At 37.6% G+C, this 24986-nt stretch overlaps 2 protein-coding genes across 2 annotated transcripts in view; one reads left to right on the plus strand and one right to left on the minus strand.

Annotated features, from left to right (window-relative positions):
• Positions 1 to 3031, plus strand: part of LOC107750179 (TM2 domain-containing protein 2-like) — a 4738-nt gene extending 1707 nt beyond the window's left edge. The window contains exon 4 of the mRNA XM_016565458.1: positions 2084 to 3031. Within this exon, the coding sequence (XP_016420944.1) occupies positions 2084 to 2297 (214 nt within the window). The 3' untranslated portion in view covers positions 2298 to 3031. The remainder of the gene's footprint in view (positions 1 to 2083) is intronic.
• Positions 3032 to 4199: 1168 nt separating this feature from the next.
• htra4 (HtrA serine peptidase 4) lies at positions 4200 to 15014 on the minus strand. The gene is made up of 9 exons (XM_016565457.1): positions 14424 to 15014; positions 11226 to 11325; positions 10127 to 10331; positions 8369 to 8563; positions 8250 to 8282; positions 5493 to 5607; positions 5363 to 5420; positions 5169 to 5264; positions 4200 to 4456 (listed from the first exon to the last, which is right to left on the minus strand). The coding sequence occupies exons 1-9, from the start codon at positions 14830 to 14832 to the stop codon at positions 4291 to 4293; spliced, it is 1377 nt and encodes a 458-aa protein (XP_016420943.1). The 5' UTR covers positions 14833 to 15014; the 3' UTR covers positions 4200 to 4290.
• Positions 15015 to 24986: the final 9972 nt, after the last annotated feature.

The raw sequence follows: 24986 nt of genomic DNA on the forward strand, positions 1-24986 counted from the left end.
TATATGAATAGATTTTTATGTGCACCTCTAGTTTTCTCTTCCGCTTCTCTAAAGCAGCGCAGCATGGCCTCGCCCCCTTCGTTGCATGTTCCCGGGGACGGGGTTTATCTGGGTTTGTGATGTCACGAACCCGGCAAGTAACTTGTTGTAACTTTGCTGTAGTCCCTACCAGCCGTTTTTGTAGGCATTAAACTGCCAGAATTTTAAAAGACGATATCTCCGTTTGCATTGATCTTTCAACTTCGTAACTTTGCAGATACTGTTTATGCTCAAACAGCAACATTACACAGTAACTAATGTTAAAAAAGTGAAATCGCAATGAATCACCCCTTTAAGTTAAACTGCTTCAAGAACCTCGCTACTGAGAAATGTCATGTAGCTTTTCAGCTGCGAAACTATTTTATTGATAAATTCGTGGGGCAACGCTGACAAGAAGTTACTGTTCGCGTCTCCGCGTGTGTGCGTAAGTGCGTGTCTGTACTGTGTGTGCGTCTGTGAGAGAGAACGGGAGAAAAAAAACGTTATTTCCGTAGCCTACATAAAAAGGTGGAAGACATGAAAATAGTTTGTAATTTTTTACCCTATTGTTTGTTATATTTATTTGCTCAATGTCTTCTGGGGTTTTGGTTCTTTTACTGTTGTAGATAGCCCTATAACAAAAATATTATATATCTCTTCATTGTGTTTGGGCACCCCTGGACGAGCGAACATAGGCACGTGCCTAGAATGCCTATGCGTGAAACCGGCCCTGACCACAGTGAACCTGCTGATCAATATCAGATGTAAAATATTTAATGAGCGTGTTATTGCTCTTGTGTAGAGTAAAACTGTACTGCTAGCCATAGAAATGTTCACAAAACTGACTTACAAAATGATCTGAACAATTCAAGAGTGAACTGGTCTTAAAATCCTTATTCAGTAAACACAATTGACTAAAGTTCATGGAAAATTAAATTGTCAAGAACGTTGGAAACCTGCTAACAGGAGATGGCAGCCAGTTACACAAAGCCTTTCCTGTTGTTTGACCTCTTCTTCACAAGAGAGCTTTACATAATTTTTAAATTTTGTTACCACAAGAGGGCAGTGAAGTCCTGTGGATCCCATTCACTGTCTAGTTCACAGGCTTTACGCTAAACATATACTTTGAAACTTTTCCCATTATTAACTGTGGACAGTTTATTCAAGTTTTATTTGTATAGGGCTTTTCACGATACAAATCATTGCAAAGCAACTTTACAGCAAATTAAGTTTCTACAATATTTAGTGGTAGCTTATCAGTGGTGACTGTCAGTTTATGTACATATGGCAGAAATGTACGGAAAAATCAATTTAAGACGTAATCAAACAGACGATGAACACTATTAACAGCAATTATTATATGATGCAATCAAACTTATAGCAAAATGTGGTAGTTCTGTATGTTGTTTCAGGGTTGGCATCATCTGAGGTCCTCTGAGGGGTTGGCATCATCTCTTCTCAGGTGTTCTGGATCCAGACTGAAGCTTGTGTAAATCCTAGTTTACCACGGGATGTCAATCCCGTGGCAAAAGCAGAGAAACAAATAGGGACATAATTAGCGTAGCTGCTGTTCCAGCCGATCAAAAATTATTTGTTCAACCCAAGCTAAGGAATAATAATGTGCATTTGATCAGATTATAACTGCAGTACAAGATTATGATATGCATTATTTGAATGCTTGGCCAAAGGGATGTGTCTTTAATCTAGATTTAAACAGAGAGAGTGTGTCTGAACCCCGAACGTTATCAGGAAGGCTATTCCAGAGTTTGGGAGCCAAATGCGAAAAAGCTCTACCTCCTTTAGTGGACTTTGCTATCCTAGGTACTACCAAAAGTCCAGAGTTTTGCGACCTTAGGGAGCGTGATGGATTGTAGCGTGGTAGAAGACTAGTTAGGTACGCAGGAGCTAAACCATTAAGGGCCTTGTAGGTAAGTAATAATATTTTGTTTATACAGTGTGTTCAGTACTTGCATAGCTAACGCACATTAGTGCAATTCTTAGCTTTTTTAAAGCTATATAGCCTATTAAGGCATTGGCAATGTTTTTTTTGTGTGATTTATTTAAGATACACAGGACACTACTTCATCACCACCCTACTGTACTCATTTTTCCTGGGATGTTTCGGCGTTGATCGGTTCTGTCTCGGACACACTGGAACTGCGGTGGGAAAGCTGCTTACCCTGGGCGGTCTTGGCATCTGGTGGTTTGTGGACCTCATTCTCCTGATAACAGGAGGCCTGACCCCCAGCGACAGCAGCAACTGGTGCACTTTCTACTGATTTAAAGTGGCTGTATCTGATTCACCTTTCTCATGCTCACAAGTTATGAGTTACACTGTATGCATGTGGGCATACAATGGGCCTTATTTGCCATTATTATTTGTAAAATACTGTTCTCTCTTGTTTCTTTTGTAAAGTGTTTATGTGAAGCAGTGTTGTAAATGTCATCTTCAAAGAGTAGAACTCTTAATTGATATATCAATTTTTATGTTGATCTGAGTGTAATCTTAATTAAACAAACAACATCAAGTCCTCTCGGAAATAAGTTTGATATTTTCTAAATGGACTACACTTTTCCGTCTTTGTTCTTTACTGTTGTATAGTCTTTCTGAACATGCTCCCAATTACAAAATGATGTTTAAAATCAAATCAAGTTTTGGTTTTCAGGGCCGGATTGCAGTCAAACCAGCTGCAGAGATGATTCAGATCTTGTTTTAGACTGAATCCCTACAAAGAGCTGTCAACAGACAGATGTTATGAAACAGCTTGCAATTAAAAATACATACAATAATAGACACTAGGAAACATGCATCCCTAGGCAGAATTCCCATGGCTTTTATCACACACCATTCAAAAAACAATTTGTTGAAAAAATGTAAAAATTGTCTCTTTCATGTTCCGTGGCTTGCATGTGTTATGTATGTAAGTGATTTATTTACTGATGAACTGTTGAAAAAAACTAGCCACTTTGGGATATGTTGCATCTCATCCAAGTGTATTGCTTTAAAACAACGTAATTCTTGTAAAGCTTGTAATTCAATATATTTTTTTATTGACGTGACGTGTAGTGGGCAGTCATTTTTGCTGCAGCGTCCAGGGAGCAGTTGGTTTGGTGCCTTGCTCAAGGTTCTCACCTCAGTCGTGGTATTGAAGATGGAAGAAAGCACTATACATTCACTCCGCCAACCTACAATCCAAGACTCGAACCCAAGACCTTTGGGTTACAAGTCTGAAACTAACCGTTAGGCCACAACTCCCCCCTTTTGGCTTTGTTAAAATAATATGGGTACAAAGACTTGTTTGAATGGTGCATGGCAGTGAAAAGGATTTTATATTTGAAAACAATTGAAAGCAGCAGGAAGTAAGTGCATGAGGTGTGTGGATGTTGACCATGTGATGGATTGCAGCCTGACAGATAATCGGCTTCAATGTTTGCATGCACTACAATTCTCTTTATCTCAAAACACAATGCTTGTTTCTTGAGCAGCAAATCAGCATATTAGAATGATTTCTGAAGGATCACGTGATACTAAAGACTGGAGTAATGACTGCTGAAAATTCAGTTTTGTCATCTCAGGAATATCTTACATTTTAAAATATATTAAAATGTAAAACAGTTATTTTAAATTTAAATTTTAACAGTAGTGTATATGAGTATCTTATGATATTTGGCAATGTAAAACTGACATTACACTCAATCAGGATAATATATACAGAAGAACAATACATCTTAAAAATAAAAGACTTTCGTATTCGTATCAAAACGCATCACTTGGCCTTGACATTTCCTTATACTGTATGCCAGTGGTTCCCAACCCAGGTCCTGGAGGCACCCCAACACTGCACGTTTTGCATGTCTCCTTAATCAAGCACACCTGATTTAGGTCATCAGCTCATTAGTAGAGACTCCAAGACAGGGGTCACCAAACTCGGTCCTGGAGGGCTGGAGTCCTGCAGAGTTTGGCTCCAACTTGCCTCAGCACACCTACTTGGAAGTTTGAAGTATACCTAGTAAGAGCTTGATTAGCTGGTTCAGGTGTGTTTAATTAGGGTTGGAGCTAAACTCTGCAGGACGGCGACCCTCCAGGACCGAATCTGATGACCCCTGCTCCAAGACCTGAAACTGGTGTGTCAGAGAAAGGAGACATGCAAAATGTGCAGTGTTGGGGTGCCTCCAGGACCAGGGTTGGGAACCACTGCTTTTCAAGTGATGCACATTTGTGGATAATATATTGTTTGGAGGTACGTAGATAAAAACTAGCACCAGAAAGCTTCAGTCCACTTCATCAGGAACCACTGTTAGTGTGAAGTTTTCATTAGCACGTTGCACCACCAAAGAGAGAACTCTGTCTGACTGCACGGCCTGACTCACATCCTCTGTAGAATGCACTGATTGTCCATTAATGCTGATTATCACATCTTGGTTGAGCAAGCCAGCGCTACAAAAGTACAAAACAAAGTGAAATGTTTGTGATAATCTTTGTTAATCTACACAGTACAGCTTGTATTGTGAGCGTTAATTGCAGCTGATCAGGCTTGGGATCTAAACGGTCCCATTTATTTGTAAATTAAAATAAGAAAGCAATAGAGAGGCCAGGGTGTTTTGCTTTAATTATCTGTAGTTTGTTCAAGTGGACAGTGCACTTGAAGACAATAGCTGAAGCAAACTTATCCACTTAAAATGATAGTTCACCCAAAAATGAAAATTCTGTCATTATGTAAAGAATGTTGGTGACCAAAAAATTCTGGGGCATACAATGGAAATCAATGGGAACCAATTTGGTTTCCAACTGTTTTGATTATCAACATTCCTCAAAATATCTGTTTCAAAGTAGAAAGTAAGTCATATAGGTTTGGAATGACATGAGGGTGAGTAAATGACAATTTTCATTTTTGGGTGAACTATCCCTTTAAATTTCTAATGCCAGACACAAAAACAAAATTCCTTAGGAGGAATGTCATCATAGGACAGAGGTGCTATAGGAAAAATGTATTCTTTGGCAAATATGTAAAAGCCCTTGTGGTATACGATGAGGATATATATCTTGATCTGACTGAAGGTTAGGATAGTATGAAAGGGGCCTCTGGGCTTAGAGGTGTGGTTGGGGTTAATCGGGAGGAGTAAGAGGAGGTGTAGGCAAATGCCTTTACCTGAAGGCAGCTGTCCCTGGAATAACCTCATACACATACACCCCTGAGCTCACATCTGCAAAGTTTCTCTCCTTCTCCTTGAGCTCCTTAATCAAACTGTTGACACAAACATGATAATTAAAAAAAATATATATAAATATATCTTTATCTTCATAAAAGCATATTTGAAAAGAAGGAAAAAAAACCAAACTTACGCAGCTGAAAGTTGAAGCATTCGCACTCCTATATATCTTTTTTTAGTCTGCATTCTTCCTGAAAATTTAAGAAAGTAGTTAATTTAATCAAGATAAAAACAACTAAGCAGCTCATAAGAAATTTGCAAACCTTTTCTTTGTCTGTCATAGGAGTCTGCAAGGAACTGCCGTATGCGGTCCGAGGGAATGGCAAATGATATTCCTGGCGTAACCTTTAGCGTGTTTATGCCAATGACATCCCCATCCTTGAAACGGCAAACAGGGAGCATAATGTTGAAATGCACTGTAATGAATTAACAGCTACTTTGAGACACACAAGGGGACGGTGGTCACTAGGTTTACTAATTTTTATTATTATTATTATTAAATACTTTATTAATCCTTCACAGGAAATTAGATTGTTACAGCAGAAACCACAATTTGATCCTTGCACACCGACATATCTACCTAACTAAACAAGTAAAAGGAAATCTAACACTAAAAAAAAAAAAAAACATGTAACACATTACAAGACATAAAGAAAAAAAATTGAACAGTAATAGGGAATACTGAGGTCATTATTTAAACAAGTAAAATGAAAGATGTTTGCATGTACATAGTTTATTAAAAATAAATAATAAAAAATAAATATAAAATAATACTTTTTATATATATATTACTTATACTGTTGTATCGCTTGATTCCAGTTTATGGTGCATCTGTGCAAGGTTTTATTTTATTTTATTTTTTACATATTTTCAAGCTTCCATTGTGCACTATAAATGGAAATATATTTTTTATTGCAAAACCAGATGCATGCTTGAGCCTGAGGCTCCTTCAAGGACACATGTTGTGTTTTCCTTTACAAAGATCAATAGAATAATATAAATCACTACAGGTAATTTGCCCAGGGTATACTAAATTTCCAGATGGAAGCAGACAGAAACAGTAGACACTGCACCGTAAGGAACCATGAATACCAAAACTGAATGTTGCACAAATAAAAACAAGAGTTATAACCTTGGGGGAAGTTTTCCAGAAACAAATAGAGATAAACAAATCAGTAGCAGCTGAGAGTGAGAATTACAGTGGGTATAGAAAATAAATAAATCCCCTTTAAAATACTCACATTTTGTTGCTTTGCAGCCAGAAATGAAGATGGACACATTTTTTTATTTATCCAGCTGAATTTACTCAGTGCAACATATAACATCCAAGTGAAAGACATAACACCAACATGTCAGAAAAAAACAAAAAACAAAACAATCACTGAGTTTGAAAAAGGATCACTCCCTTGTGTCAGTATTTTGTTGAACCACCTTTAGCTTTAATTACAGCCTTTAGTCTGTTGGGATATGTCTCTACTAACTTTGCACATCTAGACTTTGCAATATTTGCCCACTTTTCTTTGCAGAACTGCTCAAGTTCAGTTTAATTTGTTGGTGACTGTTTGTGGACTGCAGTCTTTAAGTCATTCCACAGATTTTCAATGGGGTTTAAGTCTGGGCTCTGACTAGGCCATGCAGGGACATCCACATTTTTCTCCTACAATCACTGTGTGCTCAGGTTTCCTGTGTGCTTTGGGTCATTGGCATGTTGGAAGGTAAACCTTTTCCCCATTGACAACTTTCTGGCAGAGGACAGCAGATTTTCCTCAATTCCTAATAATTTGACGGTATTTTTCCCCATCCATTTTTCCTTCTATCCCAACAAGTGCTCCAGTCCCTGCTGCAGAGAAACACCCCATAACAGGCTATTACCACCTCCATGCTTTACTGTAGGAAGGCTGTTATTTGGATGGTGAGCTGTATTGGATTTCTGCCAGATATATTGTTGAACCCTGCAACCCACATACAAGCCACATTTGTGGAGAATTTGTGATCTTGTTGTCACATGCACACAATGACCGCTATTTGTTATAAATTCCTGCATCTGCTTCAGAGCTGCTGTAGGCCTCTTGGTAGCCTCTCTGACCAGCTTCCTCCTGGCTCTTTCGACGTCCTGATTCAAGGAGGGTCTGTGTTTTACCAAATACCATTCACTTCTTAATAATAGACTTCACTGTGCTTCTAGGCATTGATAAAGCCTTTGAATTTTTTTTGTAACCACCTCCTGACTTGTGCCTGTTCACAACTTTATCCAAGAGATCTTTTGACAGTGTCTTGCCACCCATAGTTGATTGTTTGCTTCAGGTGCACTACCAAGGACTGAAATGCTCCAGGAAAGCTCTTTTTTTATGCTTGTCATGGTACTGGAGTGTGATGAGGCGAGGACTCAAATGCAGGAGAATAATGGGTCTTTTTAATAATAAAATGAAACACAAACTACCCCGAGGGGGAAAAACAGGCGTGAAGGGCATAGCAGGTAGAGCTGGCCCAATACCAGAAACACACAGACACATCTGACTACATACAACAATGAAGAAGCACAGGACTGCAAGCACAAGGAGAATAAATAGGGAGACAAACGAGGAGGGTAACGAAGGAGACACAGGTGGAGTAACTTAAACAATAATGAGGTGACAAGATGGGAGGGGACAGACAATAAGACAAGAGAGAGCACATGGCACCAAACAAACACAACACAAGCCATGTGCTCACAAAAATCCACAGGAGTGCCCTCTGGTGGCCATCTTGGGCACTCCAGCTGTTGACCGTGACAATGCTGAGCTAATCAAAATGACCACAGCTTATCACAGTTGAAAGTCAAATGGCTTTGTGTGCCATTGAGAAGGTGATTAGCTACACTTTACAAGTCATTTTTAGGAGGGGGTGATCCTTTTTCCAACTCAGTGATTCTGTTTTTTTTATTTTTTTTTTCTGACATGTTGGTGTTTTCTTTCACTTAGATGTTAAAAGTTGCAAATACTTAATGCCAAATAAGAGACAGGAGAATAAATGGTCCTTACCAAGTTTACAAGAGGTCCTCCTGAGTTTCCGTACTGTGAAAGAAAACATTGACATTCTATTCATGTACATGAGCTAAACTGTCTATATTGATAATAGTGTCTATATGTAGAATGGTTACATTTATAATGGCATCTGTTTGAATATAATCCATATCAGAGTTCTGCAGGCCAAGTTCATGACCTCCTCGGTGGGTAGTGCTGATGATACCGGTGGTCACTGTGTTTTGAAGGGAAAACGGGCTTCCCACAGCTACTACAAACTCTCCTGGCCTCAGGTCTGAAGAACGACCAAGTAAAAGCACAGGCAGGGGAGTCTGTATAAGAGAGAGAGAGAGACATAATGTATTTTATTTGTTCCTGTAAAACATATTTTGCCAGCTTGCTGATTTTTGTATACAAATGTGACCTGCTTTTTAAGTTGTTTCGACCAATAAAAACAGTTTTGTGCACAAATGAAAAAATAGGCTATTTATATAATTAATGTTTCGACTCCAGACCCATGTCCAGATATAATCATTTAAATGGTGGCTGTCATAAAATCGTTTGAGGAAACAGTTCTAAACAATCTGCTGACTTTTGACAGAATTTTCTTCAGATTTATTTAAGCCAGTTATTGTTAACTAAAAATGATTACAAATTTTATACAATATTACATCTTTTTAGTAATTGAAATAAAATACTAAAATTTAAATAGAAAAAATTATTAAAAATAACAAAAGCACATAACAAAATTACTAAAATAAAATAAAAACTAATTGAAAATATTAATATACTATAATAGTATACATATTTATTACATTTGTAATAAACACCATATTTAATAATGATTTTATTGACGTTTTCCCACAAACAACTCACCGCGATCTCCGACTTAAAATGATACAGCCACAACAACTTTTTTTCCAGGGAAAAAAAGCTTTACTATATGTGCCGTCACCTTTTTAGAACAGTCTAATAAGTTTCCTTGAAATGTTTGAAGCCAGCAGCCAGTCTGGGCCTGAGCCTGCCCCTGCCTGCCTGTGCTCTGTAGTGTGCATTTTTATGACTTCAGGCTGATGCACCAGGCTTGATTACCGGAGCTTGCTGAGCAGGACGTCTTTACACTCTGTCCCAACCTTGACTCTGCAGGCTACTGCTGGGGGCCTGAGCACTGCAGAATAACAGATTGCCATCTGCCTCCCCAGCACTTTTCCCCCACTTTCTGAAACCACAGGCAGCCATACACAATATGGGACTGAATTAAAGTGATTACAATCATTGTGCTACATGCTGCTGCTATGGTCTTGGTTATGGCGAGGCGTTATTGGTGTTAGTAGAGGAAGCTCTATGCTGCTGATCAAAGCTTGTCTTTACAGACGGTTTTAAGAGTTAGGTGGTTCTAAATCAGTCTGAAAGGTCTTTTTTTTACTGTTTGGATGGCTTTGTATTTCTGTCAGGAGATATTTCAGGGTCCTCTGCTGGTCCTGTTTACAAAGGCAGGTTTCAGTGGCAAATATCTTGCATGGTCACAAGCGCACAGCGAAAATAGGCGGAAAGTTGGAATTTGTAAGACCGAGACAAATTTTCTCCTGAGAAAATCAGAAAACAAATTAACCATATCATGAAGCAGAATCTAATTTTTGGTGGCACAAGCCCTTGCTGACTCCAGAAACATCTGCTGGACTGCCTCCCCAAGATTCATTTACATCCAGCAGCTGTGATGCTAGTCGCTGATGATAAACTAGTGCCCCTGAGTCATAAAATGCAAAGACAACATTTTTTACAAAGCAACAAAAGGTAATTTGACCACTTAAGACCTCTGGAGGTTAGTTTTTGCCATTGGTTAAATAATTTATCCATGTCACCTGATCAGATTTTGGACATCTTGGCCTACTTACCTCTGAGTCGATTTTAATGAGAGCAAGGTCTAATTTTTGATCCACATCTTTGATTGTGGCATCGTAGAGCATGCCATTTTTCAGCTCCACTTTGATATGTTGCTTATTGGACAGTACATGTGCATTGGTGATGATCCACCCATCCTCTGACACTATAAACCCTGAACCACTGGACACAGGGACGTCTTGGTTGGAAAATGGAAGTCTGGAAGGAAACATCGGGGAAATAGTCCCTTGGTGTATGAGTGTATAAGAAAAAATTTGTTTGTTGAGAAATTTCACAACATTTTTTTGCAGCAAATTCCAACTTCTTGTCTGTATTAAAATACCACTAAATATTTTTTAAATACACTGCTGTTCAAAAGTTTGGAGTAAGTAAGATTTCTTATAAGAATCCTAAAAAATGTATCACGATAACATTAAACAGCACAACTATTTTTAATAATAAAATAATAATAAGAAATGTTTCTTGAGCACCAAATTAGCATATTAGAATTGTAGCATATTAGGAAAGTGACACACAATACTGGAGTAGCAGCTGCTGAAAATTCAGTTTTGCCATCACATGAATAAATTACAATAATTAAAATATATTAAAACTGAAAACAGTTATTTTAATAATATTTTTTACAATATTACTGTTTTACTGTATTTTTTATCAAATAAATGCAGCCTTGGTGAGCATAAGAGACTTCTTTCAAAAACATTAAACAATCTTACAGACCCCAAACCTTTGAGTTATAACATCCTTTTAAATTGTGTTATGAAATGTAACACAACTGTTTATTGTAAATGTTTAGTGGTGTTGACTTTATGCATATTTTCTCACATAATTATATACTAATGTTTAATTTATGCAAAATGCAGTAACAGTTATCCAAATAGCAGTGTTTATTAAGTCAAATAAAGGTGACTTGACTATATATTTCTTCTACTCTCATTTTTGAACCCGTCTAAACAAGCAAGCAAAAACTATTATATTGTCATAATTGAATCACATATGGAGAGTTCATTCTGCGGCAGCTAAGAATACCAAGCATTATAACCAGCATGTCACTCTGTGCTCAGCATCTAAACAACCAACACCATCTGTCCTTACCTAGTAAACAGTTCTAGATGGACCACTGCAGGGGCAATCTTATCCACCACATCTGCTATGAAGTTAAATTTGTAGCGCATGCTGCTTGGATTTCGAGAGCCTGTCAGAACAAAGAGAACAGACAAAAGCGGCACAAATTACATAAAGTAATACTTGCCTGTTTTTAAATAGAGCCCAAGCCAAAAACATCTGCATAAAACAGAGCTTGACAACTCTGCAAGACTAAAATCTAAAATGCATTATCAATGCCACAAAGTTGCTCTTCAACATGTTGCACATCAACAATAGTACCGTGTGGGCACAAGCTATGAGTAAAGCAAACAGCCCTGTGGAGCTCCTTCCTTCACCCTGTTATCTGAAGGCACTGAGGGAGAACTTGTCACACAGTCTCTGCATAAATTGATGTTACATGCTTATCTCCAAGTCTGTGGCAGCTGACAGCAGCTGTGCTCCTCTGAGAGAAAGTCAGGGTCCCGACATTACATGTTCAGGTTTCACTGGGGTGAACCACAACAGGTAAACCCAAAAAATATATAAATATCTATAGTAAGAAATGAGAAATCATGACAATAAACCACAGTTGCAGCACCATAAAAACCTGTCCTAATAAATTGAGACATCATTGTTTAAATCATCTTCTCTCTTACTTTTCTGCCAAAGAAACCAGCACAGAATCAGCTGATGCTATGTATATGCAAACTTGTACTGAACGTGGATACAAAGCAACAAATAAAGGTTACGTAATCCACATGTTACCACTTGTTACCACTTAACAAAATCATTGTTCCCTTGACTATTTTCGCATACTGAGTCCACTTTCAGAGCTGAATTGCTTGTGACATTGTGTTTTCCAGCCCTTTGGGGACCCCTGAATTTGGCAAGGCATAGCTGACAGAACATGTCACATGGTTTTCATAGATGGATCATATATCCCAAGGCATAACTGTCAAAACAAAATAAATTTGAACCTCTTGGCCAGAGAACATTTGTATGCATAAAAAAGGGGTTTCACCTGAATGTGTGTGTGTGTGTGTGTGTGTGTGATTTTTTAAATACAAGTATATTTCTTATTGTAAATTTTTCAAACATTTAAGAAAAATTTCATTCAATAGTTCAGAGCTGCATAATATATATATTTTTTGTTTAAATAATGTAAATAAAATGATTTACTATTGTCTTTTGAAAACTCAGATTATGTTCTTTCTTCTGTGTAAGGTAAAAGGAGATATTTACAGTCAAAGTTGCTCTTTTCCATACAATGAAACTGAAACGTGTCCACGGCTGTCAGGCAAGTTTCAAGGCACAATTTTTAGTGGATATCTTAAATTTAAGCTTCTTCCTTTACAGCTCTCATATGACTTCTGAAGACTTTGAATAAAGTGCATTCCTTTATGAAGCTTGACAGTCTCTGGTCCCCATCCACATTTACTGTCTAGAAGAAAACGGCTCAAAGATTCTTCATGGAAGAATGAAAGTCATATGGGTTTGGATGACGTGAGGAATGAGGGTGAGTAAATGATAGCAAAATTTTTATTTTGGGGTGAACTATCCCTTTAAAAATTTGCCTTTAATATATACTAACTTAATCATTTACATAATACTTCTTGTCTTCTCTGAAGAAGAAAAAAATGCATCACTGTTCTCATATCCCCTGGAATGATTCTGGTGTCAGTGGGATTGTGTAGAACTCACATATTGACCATCGCCGCTAGCACCACCTTAATTTATAGAAAACAATAAAAATAGTTTCTCAGTGCTGGGCTATTTGTACTAACACTGTAAGGGGACTATTTAATACAAACATCTGTGTGTCAAATCATACCTCAAGCTGTGAGAATGGGAAAAGAACACAATATGATGACTTACATTAGTGCTACAAATGTAGAAGTGGTGGAAATCACCCCATAAGTATTATGGCACAATAAAAAGAATGCATTTAAAAATGTCAATAATAATCTCTGTACTAATATGGTAACACTTTTGGTAGCTATAGCAATAACATTCCAAGGTTTCAGTTCATTTATAAAACCAACATGCTATGAAAATACTGATGCTCAAAAGGTGCTCCACGATTTGGCTTATAACAACAAGTGACAAAGAACAACTCCTCTGCTTTTTCCTCTGCAATATGCAAAACTGCTGAATGCCAGCACTGACATGTGCTGAAATGAATGCTATGAGAGTTCCCTTGACATTGAAATAGATTTGAAATGCTGCATCTCTTTTACTGCAGAGGTTTGTGGCTTGAGTCATAAATCTATTATCACATAAATGCCTCTTCTTACTTTTTTATGGGGGATTTGGTTGAATTTTGCATGAAGCTGTAAAGTCAAGCTGTACTCACTCATATCTGATACGATATGCCCCTTGAATTACTTTTTGATTTTCACTTTCTCAGTATTGCGGAAGTAGCTGTAGTATTTCAGTGACATCTGTGCTAGACATGAGATATGCAAAAATCTGGGTTTAAAGGAGTCAATCTTGTAATGCAGCAACTTAAAAAAATAATAATATTCCTGTGTTGTGAAGATTTGGAAGTTACAGCTTAAAAACATTTCATCAGGATGGAAGGCACTGGCTTTTGTTAAATAAAAGGAATTTTATCAGAATGCAAATTAGAAACTGAGACCACAGTAAATTTATGACCAAACAATACTTTGTTTTGTTTCAAATATTTGATATGATTAGGGAAAGGAAAATGAACATGATGATGGCGACATGACAATGTACTGCATAACAGAAATCACTGAAATATATGATTATGTCCATTTGATTAATAGTGATCAATAATAACAAAGACCATTCCCCATATCTAAGACGATTCATAGTTTTTCACTTGTAAATACACATTTAAACAAAATTTTACAGTAAAAGTATTATAAAAGTAATATTTGTTTTTCTTTTTAAAAATATTTTACAGTAACTGTATTATTGATTAAAATTTAACATCGTATTTTATTGTTAGGTAACTTAACTACTGTACATACTTTTTTTTTCTCCGACAAAGTGTTATGTGTAGGTGTTGTTTTTACGACACTTTCTGTCAGCTCGTCAAATTACATTTGCTACATTACTTTTAATATAAATTGTTGCGTCCGCTGCAAGGAAAAAAACAGCTACACCGTTTAGATTGTGATTAACTTCAAGTCAAGTTGTCCAGGTGTCATGAACACCAAAACAAACAGTTTTTCCCCTCACCGGTCTCGCAGGGGCCTCTCTGGATGAAAATGACTGCAGGTATGCCACTCATCTCAGCCCGTCTGTTCTCAGCTTTCAGTCGACAGATACTGGGATATGTTCTCCCATCGCTGCCGCACACTGGCTCGTGGGAGTCGCACACGCACGTGCCGTGCGTACTGGTGCGATATTCACAGGTCATCCCCTGACCGCAAACTGCATGTCCGCGCTCGCCACAATACTCCCCCTCTCCCGCCGCACACACAGTGCAGCAGTCACATCTGTCCTTCGCCACGCCGAAATAACAAGACTCTAGAGCAAATGAGCAGCGGGACAGGTCGCACACATTTGGGCATATAGTTTGTCTCGTCCGCAGATCACGCGCCTGCAAAACAGAGGCCATGAGAACACAGGCCAGCAGTTTCCACATGATGAACAATAATCTCACGAATCGATGTAAGTACTGATGAAATTTCAGTTTTTAGTAAACTTAGCTTTGACAAAATCAACAGATGTCCCCTTGCTCAAATCCACGTGAAAATGTTGAAGTTTAAAAACAGGAATTGCATATTGCTTAAATGTCATATATAATGATGCTCAAGTTGTGTCTCGTCGTTCGTACACCTCTTTATGAACAGACAACATGCTGGAACGCAGCTCTTCTGAGTTTAGGGTCTTCAGGAGAGGAATTAAGGGAGGAGCTCAAAATGTACCTCTCTCTGTGCCTGTTAGTCCAATAACTCATAGCAGATAATCACAGTGAAGCGATAATGATAAATGCAATCTAATAATGTTCTTGACCAAAACTTGCTTTAGTCCTCTCATAAGCAAGAAGCTATGGGAACATTAATCCCTTGCACTGCATAATATTACAAAATCACAGTGCAAACGGACCTTCAAAAAATACATATATTCATAAATACATACATTGTGCTGTCTTCTTTTCCAAAAGAATTTGAAAACCGATTGTATAATACCACTGCATACATGCAAATGATTATGATATGGCTGTGCTTGTTTCATCGTTCTGTGCTACCTGAAAGTTTATGAACAGTGGTTGGCTGTATCCTGAAAAAAAGTTTGGCATGTTCACCTAACTCCTGCTGACATCTAAACAACTGCACTGTAAATGAGCGCAGAGAGATGTGTCCTACAGCAGCACCCAACTCCTGCCTCTGATCTTGTGTTTACAGCAGCATTTCACTTTGCCTCTCTGTTGTGGTGGAGTCTGCTGACTCCAGATTTGATGTGGATGTTTTATATTTCAATAGAATTTTACACATGAATACTGACAGTCTCCAGAGAAAACTCGCCAGTAACCTGTCCATTAATACCTGAGAGATACAGGTATGATCTTACACTATGAAAAATGTGACCCTGGACCACAAAACCAGTCATAAGGGTCAATTTTCTGAAATTGAGATTTATACATAATCTGAAAGCTTTCCATTGATGTATGGTTTGTTAGGATAGGACAATATTTGGCCGAGATACAACTATCACCTTTAAGGTGAGAAAATCACCTTTAAAGTTCTCCAAATGAAGTTCTTAGCAATGCATATTACTAATCAAAAAGTAAGTTTTGATATATTTACGGTAGGAAATTTACAAAATATTTTCATGGAACATGATCTTTACTTAATATCCTAATGATTTTTGGCATAAAAGAAAAATCGATAATTTTGACCCATACAATGTTTTTTTGGTTATTGCTAAAAAATATACCCAAGCGACTTAAGACTGGTTTTGTGGTCCAGGGTCACAAATATATTGTCACATAGCCTAAAGTGTTCTTCCTGGGTAACCTGACTGAATACATTTGAGTCATATGTGAGTTGCTCTCAGTGTCAATAATAATGATGTATTGACTTCATACACGTTACTTATTCATAAATCTGGCAGCCAGTCTTTTTTTTTTTTCATTCTTCAACCTATTTCACTCCGTCTTGTACAAATCCACAGTATTTTAGATGGAATACTCATAATTCATAAGCCTGTTAGAAAGACTGCAAATAAGCCTTGGGTCAATTTTCTAACTACACAGTAAAAAACGCAGTGTCAGTTTAACACTTCTAAAGATCATATATGGTCCCAATCTGTCTAGTGTTAAAAGTACACCGTTCATAGTGTTGAATTTTTCATCAGATGTGTAGAGGTTATTTAGTCAGTCACATTCATTTAGTGTTGCACAGAAACATAAAATAAAACACAAAATCATCAAATTTACCTAGACATGAACAAATATGACAGGTAGATTTGACAGTTGTGTAGCATCCATGAATGATGTTCCTCGTTGTCCCATCAGCGAGCAGGTATGGCTGTGTGGTCTCTTCTATGCAATCAAGCTGTTCTTTGTATATCTAGAAATATTTAGGACATTATTTAACCCAAAATAGCATGCCATATGAATTGATAAAGACTGGTTTCAAGCTAAAGTACCTGCATGCTCTGCCAGTGGGCACTGAAGGAAATTTAAAGACTGACGGATTTACAGTTTAACGTACCTTTAACTCACTTTCACGATGCTTGCATAAACGTAATTGTCATAAGAAAAGCTTGATGGTAAGTTAGCGCGTTTGTGTCTTGACGCAGATATGAGGACATGATATTCAGCGCTGAGAACAAGCAACGTACAGATTACGCACGCGCAGTTAGTAATTTCTAAATATGTTCACCACCAATCATAGTTTGAGTAAAATTATCAACAAAAATGTTGTTGATAATGTGTACTTTTATAAAGAGAAAAGCAATCCAACTTACCGTCTCGGTCGCTTGAAGAAAAAATGGCGTCGTCACATTGCGAGGCAGCAGTCAATGAAGGGCGGAGTCCAGACAATTCGGCGGGTTTTTTATTCAGCACTTTTAGTGTAAAAGTGAAATTACACCATATAACAACACTGAACATGAGTACTGTTTAACACTGTAGATTGTTAATTCAACTCTTTGGGAATTAATAACTTTTAACACTGCAAATATTACACTGCTGATTTTACTGTGTAGAACTTTTTTCTATAATTAGAAGTCACAAACTAACTGAAAGAAAGTTTTTTTCTGGTTCAGATTTCTTGGATTTGGTGTAGTTTTCTTAGAACCATTAAAGTGCAAGGATAGTATGTGAGCAGGATAAGTTAGCAGGGTGTCTGTAAGTATGGCATGTTAAAGAACTATTGCAGATATTCATAGTCAGAAATGTCCAAAAACTACACGTGTTTTAGCAGTAACATTAACAAAATATAAAATGAAGAATACCCTGCTGAGGGTATATTCTGTCATCATTTACTCTCCCGCATGTCGTTCCAAACCTACATGCATTTCTTTCTTCTGCTGAACACAAAACATATTCTGAAGAATGTTAATAACCAACCAGTTTCAGTTCCAATGGACTTCCATTGCATTTTTTTGTCCATACAATGGAAGTCAATGGTTACTGAAACTTCTTTATAACTAACAGTTACCAGCAGTCTTCAAACTATCTTCTTTTGTGTTCCACAGTAGGAAGAAAGTCATGCAGGTTTGGATCGACATGAAGGAGAGTAAATTACAACATAATTTTCATTTTTGGATGTATCCCTTAAACTAGCTAAGACAAATCAACAAGTTTAGGCTGTTGTAATCATGACAACGCAGAGTAATCATGCTATTTTTTCACTTCATTGATATAATTTATATTTTGTAGTGGTTTGCTATATCCTGTAATAGAATTATAAAAACATGCATATGAAGCATCAAAATCTCTGTTCATCTTTGGCTTTGCTTATTGCACAATGTTAGAGATTGAGAGCAAAGAACACACCCTCAACAGTGCCATCACAGCACTCCTCCTGTGTGTCTCTTTGTGTTGCCATTGCACCAATAGGGGGCAGTGGTGATCTGTGCTGTCTTAGAGATGAGAACAACGGTAATAGAGAGATGCCTTGCTCAGTGTTTCATACCTGCACACACAGTGTTCGAACTATTCCGTGGACTTTGGGGGAGCCCACTTGTTTTGTTTTTTTTAATAACGGGGGGGGGGCTCGGTCGAAGATACATAACAGCTACAAGTGTATGCACTACTTGCTTTATGCAAGCACTATATAGGATAAATCACTATACAGGATTTACCCTATTATACTTTATCGACACGAATTGATAGGTGAAACAACAAACAGCCACCCACAAATAGTCTAGAAACAAAGCATCAGGCTGTCTTTGAGTTCACATAAAGAACGGTTAAAGTTACTCGTCGTCAGGCTTCAGAAGAATGCCATAATTCCTCCGTTCAGTTAGGCCTAAAACATCGAGAGTCACACAGACCTATAACAACCCAGCCACAACACATAATTGCGAATAACATGCCTTACCTTCTAGTGATGCGCGGATGGCGGTTATATCCGCGGGCGCTGCGGATAATCCGCGGATCGGGTGGGTCGGGTAATAAAAAAAATGCATTCTGATTATTTGCGGGTGGGTCGCGGGTGGATAAAGTAAATCATTAATGATGCAAGTATTAACTACATTTTTAAATTATGAACGTGTTTTAAATAGGCTACAGAAATTGAATAAACTGTAAATTAACATTAAAAGTTATTCAACAAAACATTATTTAGTCAAGAGCAGTAAGGGATTTTCTCTGTCTTTTGTTGTTTGATTAACATTAATAAAAGACGGCACAGCTTTATTAGGCTGCTGTCACAAGACCTATTTCACGGATCCAATACTGATACTCATGCGTTTTATTTTGCACTGACAGTACTTTCTCAATACTGGCAGTACGCGCTTTGGATGTGACTGTGAGGGCACGCGCCGCTGCAGAGCGCGAGTACCGAATGGCTTAAAAAGACGTGAAAATAATAAAAGCTCCCCCGTAGTTCGCACCCTGTGCACACACCTACAGTATGTTAATAGCATAGACTGGTGCTCTGCTGTTGATTTTACCTTGTTCTTTATCACCTTGTTTCAGTGGTCCTCAGAGGACCAATCTGATGCCTTAAGCGTCAACATGAAACATATAGTTGAACGAATGCCATTATTGCTATCTGGTTCCCTAAGGTATTCACATGATGCTTGTTACATGATATTGTAGGAAAGAAGGGTATGGAGATGAGAGTAGGTGCATGGCCGTGGAGTGTGGTGGGAAGCAAGGAGAACTCTTTTGTGCACTTTGCATCAGCTGTCAAGAGAGACAGGATGACAGGATGAGTCATGTACTTTATTTACTAAGAGTGCTGATTCAATCTATATGTCCAAGAAAAAAAATGAGGTGTCTTCCAGATATTGTTTTGAAAAATTTTGTTATAGAAATTGTGGGATCGGACGAAGTAACATGTTAGTGATGCACTTTTTTAAGTGGATACAGATGTTTCCATTTATAGGACTTGGTAAGTTTGCAGAGATCATTGACAGTATTAGGTTTTATTGCATGTTCGATTGTCATGGCTTAACTCATCTTTTTCCTAGCAACAATGATCTTAAGCTGCTTGACAACACTTGAAATGCTGTTGAAAGGACAAGGATGTCCCACTTTCCCTGTGCAATATCAATGGAACCTGAGAATTAGCCACAAAGGCCAGTCTTTGTGAAGAAACATCAGCCTAAATCCCAAATAGTGCCTTCCTCTGTGATTTAACCAATTATTATTTAGCACCCTTGAAATGAATGATGACATTCACCTTTAAGGAGATGATTTAAAACTCTCGAAAATGCAATATTTGTATTTTTTATACTCTGTAAAGAAGTGCAGCTCTGTCTAATTGCTTTGCATTTCATTGTGTACTTGATGAATATGGATGAGGATGTAAGCAGGACTCAAGACTAAGGGTAAAAGTTGTAACAACGAACCATCTGCAAAGGGAACACAGATCTGGCATGACAGAATGTTGCTTTATCATGATTTGCCAGCTTATGTCCCTGTGTGTGTGATGGATTTGAAAGATATACATCTGTTGTGACACTCTGCTTTTTTTTTTTCAGTCTGACCCTTCAGTAGAGGGTTTCCCACAAATTCCCAGATCTCAGCCTTTGGATAGGATCTGGCAAATGTCTTTAGAATTGGAAGAATAGCCATTTAGAGGGTTGCATAGCTATAATATTGCTATAATGTCCATGTTTGTCCCATGATTGAAGTCTTCCTTGTTAGACTCTTCAAAATAAAGTCGTTTTTTTTTTTAATTAGCATGGTTCCAAGAAGAACATTCAACATCCATGGACCCTTTCTATTCCACAAAATGTTCTTTATAGTGGATTTTTGTGTGTGTTCTTCACACTAAGAAAAAAAAAATGGTTCTTTTAAAAACTGTTCACTGCGATGTTCTTTGAGGAACCAAAAATGGTTCTTCTATGGCATTGCTGTGAAAATTGCCTTTTGGAACCTTATTTTTAACAGTGTTCCATTGCACTAAAGGTTCTTTAAGTAGAAAAGGTTTTTTTAGAACATTAAATTGTCCGTCATACTAAGTGTTACGGGGCTGACAAGACGTGAGACGTGCGGATCCATGTGCAAGCTTTATTAACAGCAGAGGAGGTCAGAAACACAGGCAGGGTCGAACAGTGGCAAACAGGTATATGACGGGCAAGACACAAGAATAGTCCTAGGGCTAGCGTAGGTCAACGATCGGCGAACAGAATCACAAGGGCGGGACTAGAGGGATAACTCCAGGAAAACAGGCAAAGATCAGAAACCAAGAAAACAGACGAGGCAGACTAAGCTAAGGCAGGGTAAACTAAACAGGCTCCCTAGTGTAGCTATCAAAACGATAAGCGCTAAACAAAACTCGGCAGTCAGAAAGGAGTGAGATTGAGTGTTAAATAGTGAGTGAGTGATATGAAACAGCTGTGTGCAATCAGTGCTGTGTGCAATCAGTGCTGTGTGCAATCAGTGCTGTGTGCAATCAGTGCTGTGTGCAATCAGTGTAATGAATGATGGGATATGTAGTCCGGGGTGATATGCAACAGTGTGTAGTGCGAGAGTCAATGAAAATGGAAAGGGTGACCTCTGATGGCTAGCAGACGGAAGTTCATGGACCGGATACGTAACAATCATTTTGCGATCAGGCTCCGCTGTCGCCGCCATTTTGTGAGCGTGCTCTGGTACAGCCGCCATTTCAGTCACAGACACTGTGTCGCGTTCTTCCTCCGCGACACCCACAGTAAACAAAGATCCGACAGTCAACAAAGCATAATCCATAAACTGATCGAGTGACGAACGTGGACCCTCGCGTCTAAGCTTGGACCTAAGAGGTTTATTAATGCCATCGCAGAAGAACTCTATCAGTACACAGTCTGGTAAATCAGAATAGTAAGCGATGGCTAAAAACTCTCGAATATGGTTCTCCAATGATCGTGTGCCCTGTTTAAGGGCTAATAAAATTCTTGCCGTGTCCATACCTGGCCAATGTCCACTTGAACAGCTGCTGAAGCGTAGGTCAACGATCGGCGAACAGAATCACAAACTAGAGGGATAAATCCAGGAAAACAGGCAAAGATCAGAAACCAAGAAAACAGACTGGACCGGATACGTAACACTAAGAATGAAAAAAAATTTTTTTTTTAAAGAACTGTTCACTGAAATGAAAAAAAAAAAGATTAAAAATTAAATAATAATAATAATTATTATTAATGATGATGGTAGCCATTTATAAAATGATTTAAAATAAATAATAAAATAAATAAAATAAGGTAAAATAATATCACCCAAGTGCTGTTCTCATAGCAGTGTTCGTGTGTTCAAGCATGTACAATTGGCCAGTATAACAGGTATGTGTGGACAGCTGGGCTCTGGCTCCTGTTAGATAAAGAAATGTCCACCCAACTCCCATTTAAAACAAATCATCCGCCATTATAGGCCGAGAGGGTCCTCATAAAGACTCTTTTCACTGATGAATAATTCATAATTCAGTTTTAACAATTCTGACCTTACAAAGTACTTTGTGGTTCACCTTCCTTGGAGTGATGAAACAAGACAACAATAGACCTAGAACATTAAGTCTATCATGCTAATGGATGTGCACACTCACAGGGATTATATTTGGTTTCAGCACTCTGTGCTAATATGCGAACGGCGACAGTCACTTGCACATATTCATGAATCAGTCTGATTGCTGGCATGTCAGTGGAAACAGAGGTGGGGGAGCAAAGATGACACTTTCATACCGTTGACAGATGGGAAGTGATTTGGAGTTGGTGGCTCAATCAGGATAGGTTAATTAGACTGATAAGCAAAAATTTGTTCGGTTTGGCACGGTGACTCTAATAGTTTAATTCAGCCATCTTACAGTCATCATATGTCTTTCTCTGTGCCTTGGAATATTTGCTGTATTTTTTCTGTGAAAGTGCTGATGGCATTCAATCAAAGCGTGGGTCTGCTGAATTGGACCATCCAGGCAAGGAATTGCAGATTTTTATAGGCAGAATGTGGATTCTTATTGATGGGTGTTTCTTTAACTTCTGGCACTTTTATGTCCCAGGGGTTGATTAAAATGAACAGATTTTAGATCCAGACTTACAGTCTTAAAATGTGCAATTGCATAATAAAATATGAATTATTATATATTTAAAGATATGATTAATGAGTGAAATAATCATAAACCATTTTAATACACTACCAATCAAAAGTTTGGGGTTGGGAAGATTTAAAAAAAAAATACAGTTAAAAATGATCAAATATTATTACAGTTTAAAATATCTGTTTTGTATTTTACTATATATTTAAAATGTAATTTATTCCTGTGATAACAAAGCTGAATTTTCAGCAGCCATTACTTCTAGTCTTCAGTGTCACATGATCCTTTAGAAATCATTCTAATATGCTGATTTGGTGCTCAATAAACATTTTTGTTATTATCAATGTTCAAAACAGTTTTGTGGAAACTTGTTACATTTTTCAGGATTATTTGATAAATAGAAAGTTCAAAGGAGCAGCATTTATAAAAAAAAAAAGAAATATTTTGTAATATTATAAATGTCTTTACTGTCACATTTGATCAATTTAATTAGTAAGAGGCATTTGTAAGAGCTGATTGTGTTATGGTCTTCTTTAACTGTAATTGCATATTGATTTTTATTCTACGGTGATGAAGACATTAATCGCATGTAATGTAAATGGCTTTAGTGACACTGTCATAGTGTGTTTGGTTTTCTGTGAGATGTGTCTATGATGTTGCACTGTGAAAAGGACAGTGCACAGAATACTAGTTATTGTGTGTTTAGGCTTTAATATTTAATGAAGTGAAGGGTGCAAATGTTCAAAGTAAGATCTCGCTCTCTGGTATGCCATAGATGAATGGAATAAAACTTGAAGATACTAATAGTTTGATAACACTGTTAAATATAATCTTTACCATATTTAAAAAAAAACCTCTCCATTTTACACTGTGCATACATTAAATTGTTTTGATGTCTAAATGCACTATTAAACAATGGATTTTAGTTTAAATTTTTTAGTTAAAAGATTTTAGTATTTTATTTTTGTGCATCCCTAAGGAACATCTAGATGTGCATCCATTTAGACCATTATTTTGTGTCTTCATGTTTTCTTTTTGTCATTAAATTATGTTGTGCTATGGAAAACAGTCGCACACTGTTTTTCCGCTATCCTTTTCCATCCAGTAGCAAACTTACACCATGGTAGGAGCTTAATTTACCCTTATTTAACTTTTTTCTTAAAGCAACTCCACATGTTTTCTTCCCTGATCAACCACAAAGCAAACAGCACAGCTTCATCTTTCTGTCTTTTAATATTCAACAGCTGCCCAGGGCGCTGGGGTTTGTTTGAACATAATAAACACCATGTTTGTCTAAAAAATGGTGCACCATTCAATTCCCTGGAACTAAAGGTACAACGCTTTCCATCAAAATGTAATTCTTCCTGTCTTTTGTAATCAAAATGTTCCTGCTTTAATGTAGTCTGGCCACCCCTGAGTTGCTTCACAGAATCTTGATGCAGGAAATTATATCAGGCACAAATCAGACCTGCATGAGGATCAATTGAATTTGCTAGTGAACCTTCAATCACAGCGAATATATTTCTCGCCACAGTAATAAGACTATGTCTGCAACTAATGAGGAAGACTTATAGGATCTTGTACCTTTCGGAAGACAGAAATCCATTGCTAAATGTCTGTGAATGTTCAGATATCCAGCTGCCAGAATTGTGGCATTCTGTCTTGTCATATATAGCCTCGGGTGACATGGCAGCATCTCTCCATTACCACAGGCACCATCTCAACTGGTCGATGTGCCACATTTTGCAAATTAGACATCACATAGTAGTTTTTCAGCGCCCTCACTGCTGATTTCCTATCCTCAGGAGGCCACTATAGCTCAATGTTCGGTTTGTAAATTTCCATAAGCATGCAGTTGTGCACAAGTTTCAAAGTGACACAGTCTGAATTAGAGATGTTTTCCCCCAGAATGTCCTTCATGGTTGTTAGATGCTGTATGAAAGGAAAAAGTGTCAGTATTGGTTTTGTCATTACACATAAAACATAATTTATTGCCCAAGGGACGTACTCCGTTATAAGTGTCCTTTAAACAGTGTATTTTTATGTGTGCGCTTTGATGTTTTTGCATTTGAAAAAAACATGTATTATGTGATTACTTTTTGTTAGT

This window comes from Sinocyclocheilus rhinocerous, unplaced genomic scaffold (assembly GCF_001515625.1).
Source record: "Sinocyclocheilus rhinocerous isolate Xijiao unplaced genomic scaffold, SAMN03320098_v1.1 scaffold332, whole genome shotgun sequence".
NCBI classification, from domain to species: Eukaryota; Metazoa; Chordata; class Actinopteri; order Cypriniformes; family Cyprinidae; genus Sinocyclocheilus; species Sinocyclocheilus rhinocerous.